Genomic DNA, 4396 nt, shown 5'->3' with positions numbered 1-4396 from the left:
GGAGGGAGGGGGAGGGGGGAAGGGGGAGGAGAGCAAGAGGAGCATGGAAGCTGTGCAGTTCTGTGCCACTGATGCTGGTGACAGGTGCTCTGACCTCCGGTGGCCTCCCCCTTCCTCTTGGCTGCCTTGGTTCTCCTGATGCGGCTCTGCGGGAGTCTGGCTGGGGGCTCTTCTTGAGTAGAATCAGACCTGAAGCTTGTCGGCCTGATGAATGCACAGAAAACACATTTACTGAGCATTCCCAAATACGAATAGAACAATCCATCTTCTGTGGAAGCTGAGCTTTATTTATATAAATTTACATAATTTATAATCGTGGCATTTTGTTAAATTTAATGACTTTGAGGCATTTAGAATTCAATAACTAGAAGAGTAACAGGTGAGCCAATTTAAGAACAGGTTTTTTTTTTTTTTTTATCTACACTGTCATTTTAGGCAGTCCTCTAAATGCTTGCTAGAACCCTAAATGTTGGCCCTCATGTTTTGACAGACTCTATACCTTAGAAGGGAAGCTGGTGGAGAGCGGGGCAGAGCTGGAGAACGGGCAGTTCTACGTGGCTGTGGGCAGAGATAGGTTTAAGAGGCTGCCGTACAGTGAGTTGCTCTTTGACAAGTCGGCGATGCGAAGACCCTATGGGTGAGTCTCCCTCCCTCGCCTGCTCCCCTGCTCCAGTCTTCACCTGAAGTAGCCCTGGGTCTTCTGTGGATCACCAAGATATTTTGGTGATAATCTTATTTACAGTTAGATGGAAAGTATGCCTGATACATATCCGTCTTGGCTTTTACTTCCACGACGGGACATTGAGAGCTATTGCACAAAAGTACCATCTTTATGGAACTTATGAAAGACTGCATAGATCTTTTTTTTACCTTGCATTGAATTTATAGTAAATGTAAAGATTTATTATTGTGAAGAAGATCCAGGGCAATGAGCTTTTCTATGTAAATTTTATTAGCTGTTTTAGTGTTGTTACAAGTTATCTGGACCAAATAATTTTTCAGTTGGGTTTGGAGGGAAACCTCAAAATATGTTAAAAACATAACATTTTATGACCTTTTTAATATAAAGCAATATAAGTGTAAAACAATATAATCTATTTGTACAGATAAATCGACTGAGTGTATAGTTAATACAGGCAAAATTTTAATGATTACACTCTTAATTATACCCAATACATTTTTCTCCATGAAATGTCCTGTTTGTGAAAGATGCTTCATTTTTGCTGAATGATGCACAGCAGAGCCAGCCACATGTGATGCACTTTGGCCCTGGCCATTGGACCTCCTGGACTGCTCATGGGGCCCCAGGATCCATCTGTGCTGATTCTGTGGCCACTTTGCTCTGGAAACCAAGTTTTTTGTGATTGTCCTCGAAAGAGATGGAACAGGATGTCAACCACGTGTTTTCCATTAATTCCACAGTTTGTATGGCCCTATGGTGAGGCTAGCCAAGTGTTTCTAAAGAAATTACAGGTGAAGTGGAATTTCAGGGGCAGTGTTGGAACTGGGCAACGGCACGTGGAGTTCTAGCAGTTTAGAGTTGTTTACCTGCAGACTCATTGCTAACTCTCCTTACTCACCCAGGAATCAAATCCTTTTACAATGTATGCAGAGAAACACTGCATTCTCTGCCGAGAGCCACAGCCTGTACTTCACAGCAATGTGAAGATGCAGCTCACGCTGGCCTTTCTCCTGCAAGTTAGCCCCATCTCCATCTGCCTTTAATACCTGGGTCCTCCTATTTTTGGAGACATCCATTGAGTTTCAAGATGGGTCTTCCCCTAATAATACAGTCACCTGCCAAATAACTTACAGTCCAAAAGACTTTTTTTTTTTTTTGCAAGAATTACTGTCTTAAAACTTCCCTGAATGCTAATGCCAGTTTTTTACCACCCTATCAGATGTAGACAAAGCAGATATTATGAAAAGAAGGAAATGATCAAGTTAAAATGTTTTTAGCTTAGTCTGGAACAATCATTACCTCACTTGGGAAATGATTTTTTGAAATGCAAATGGAAAACATTGTGATTTGATGAAAAATGCTATGACAACATTTATAATGGTAGGAAAAGTTTATTTTTGGGCATCAGCTAAAGTAGTATACAAGAAAGCAGTAAAATATTTTGGAATGGAATTTGGAGATTTTGGGGGTAGTCTGAAATTGGAAAAGGTCATGGTACTTTTTCTGAAACATAAATGTCATGACAGTTGACTTTCAGGTTGGAGTGAAATTATCTTGCTTTATGTATATTATTTTAAAATAACATTCAGATGTCTAAATTGTAATTTGTTTCCACAGTCAGAAAGCCTCTTCACTACCTCCTATCGTAGGATCCAGAAAGTCTAAAGGGAGTGTAAGTATCAGATGCTTTCCTCATTAATGTTCCATATTTCTATATGAGAGACTGTCCTTTGGGTTTCAATTAAAGTCAAAGAAATGAAACTTAGCTGCCTTGTGGCATATAAGCAATTATTTCAAACAACACTAGAGCTTTAAAGTTACAGAGAAGGTCCTAAAAGGGAGCTGCTATTATTAAAATATAGGTTTCAAAAATGTTTTCCATATATATATATATATATATATATCTGCTATAATTTATATCATGGTTGAAATCTGGGCAATAATGCATAAGAGTATGAGGACCACTTATTGGGCCACATCAGTAGTCAATCCAGTCTTGTTTTCTATCTCTAATAAATAGTAACAAACAAGTTTTGCTAAGAAAATGGTAAGTCTCAGTTATATTTCTCTAAAACATCAAGAATCATTGTATATGTTTAGTTTCATACTAGAATCTTTCCATTATTCATTCATTATTTGTTAGTTCAACTATCCTTGATGAAATGCCTATTCTGTAGGGTCTAGTACTTGGTAGGTAGCTTCTTAACCTGTTTGTATTTATAGACTAAGTTCCCTGTAAGGGTGAATCTCATGTGATGTTGGTGGATCTTTTTTTGGGTACTAGGGATTGAACTCAGGGACATTCAATCATTGAGCTACATCCCCACCCCTATTTTGTATTTTATTTAGAGACAGGGTCTCACTGAGTTGCATAGGCTGGCTCACTGTTGCTAAAGCTGGCCTTGAACTCGCGATTGTCCTGCCTCAGCCTCCTGAGCTGCTGGGATTACAGGTGTAGGCCCCCACTCCTGGCTGGTGGGTCTTCGCACTAGCATCCTCTTTCTTCCCTCTGGACTGAACTGCCTGACCAGTGCGTGGCCATCAGAACTCCCTGGGCATCCACCACCCCAACCTGAATTAACTAAGCCACACTCTTATTTTGTTATTTTGAAGAACACGGGATTGATAGGTAATGATACTGCCTCCTAGTGGTGATTTCATACCCCTTCCCCGTTTTGTTGTATCATATGAAATTCTTGAAAAAAAAAGAAAAATAATTTTGTGTAATTCAGTCAGGCTGAACTCAGCATACCAAACACTCACGAATCACTTGTTCACTGAGACCTCCTGCTGTTTCTGACAAAACTCTTGCCCGCAAGAAACTCACAGTGTAATAGAAATCGAGAAGCCAGCCTGAAAAGTCAATGACCAAACTAAAGCCAGACACCAAACGGTGTCAGGATTAGTGACTGTGAGTGGAAGACAGGGAAGGGTGGGCTGGCAGTTGAGGAAGCCGGGTTTGGACTCGCCTCAGAGGGCTAGTTAAGATTTAGATGGAGGAGGATGAGGGGCAAGAGGTTTGCGGTGCAAGGGATGGATGGTGTGAGGACAGGAGGAGGAGGGCACATGGAGACCAAGCCGGTTGACTGAGACTCAGCAGGCACAGGAGGGCTCTTTGCTCTTCGAGGTGGCTTGGCTGGGGGGCCACAGCTGGTATTTTGAGAATATTGCCATTGCTGGATTCATTCATCCTGAAGTTATTTATGGAGTGCATATTCTGTGCTGGGCACTCACTGTTCAGAGATTCCCAAACACTCAATGTGTGAAGGCTACTTTCTAGAGGACAGAAGCGGACAAATAGGCCACAAGAAGGAATGAGCTAGAAGTACGCATCAAGAAACAGGACCAGCACGTGGAAGAGGCCGTGTCACTGAGTGTTGGGGAGCCTTTTAGGGTGACCCCTAGTGCGTGCCTGGTGATGGACGGTACGCACCACGCCCATTCACCCGGTGTGCACATGTCCACAGTGAGCCGCACAGAGACAGCATCCCCTGCGGGTGAATCCAAAGCTCGATTTTTAACAGCAGGGTTAATTCACTCCTCTCCTTTAATTGATAGGTTCCCTGGAGAGTGCACACGATTTAGAGCTCATTAGTTGTCTGTCCCTGAGCACTCAGCTGGGAGAGAGTGGGGGGCTGAGCTCCCAACTAAGGACTCTGCCAGCCAACGGCAAGCACCCCAAGTCAAGGGGACAGAGACAAGGCTTTATAAATG

General features: G+C 42.4%; 1 protein-coding gene across 1 annotated transcript in view; it reads left to right on the top strand.

Annotated features, from left to right (window-relative positions):
• Positions 1 to 4396, top strand: part of Dcdc2 (doublecortin domain containing 2) — a 127177-nt gene that overhangs the window by 46156 nt on the left and 76625 nt on the right. The window contains exons 6-7 of the mRNA XM_015494068.2: positions 491 to 637; positions 2300 to 2354. Of these exons, the coding sequence (XP_015349554.1) occupies positions 491 to 637; positions 2300 to 2354 (202 nt within the window). The remainder of the gene's footprint in view (positions 1 to 490; positions 638 to 2299; positions 2355 to 4396) is intronic.

This window comes from Marmota marmota, unplaced genomic scaffold (assembly GCF_001458135.2).
Source record: "Marmota marmota marmota unplaced genomic scaffold, marMar, whole genome shotgun sequence".
Taxonomy (NCBI): domain Eukaryota; kingdom Metazoa; phylum Chordata; class Mammalia; order Rodentia; family Sciuridae; genus Marmota; species Marmota marmota.
This window is presented reverse-complemented; position numbering and strand designations above follow the sequence as displayed.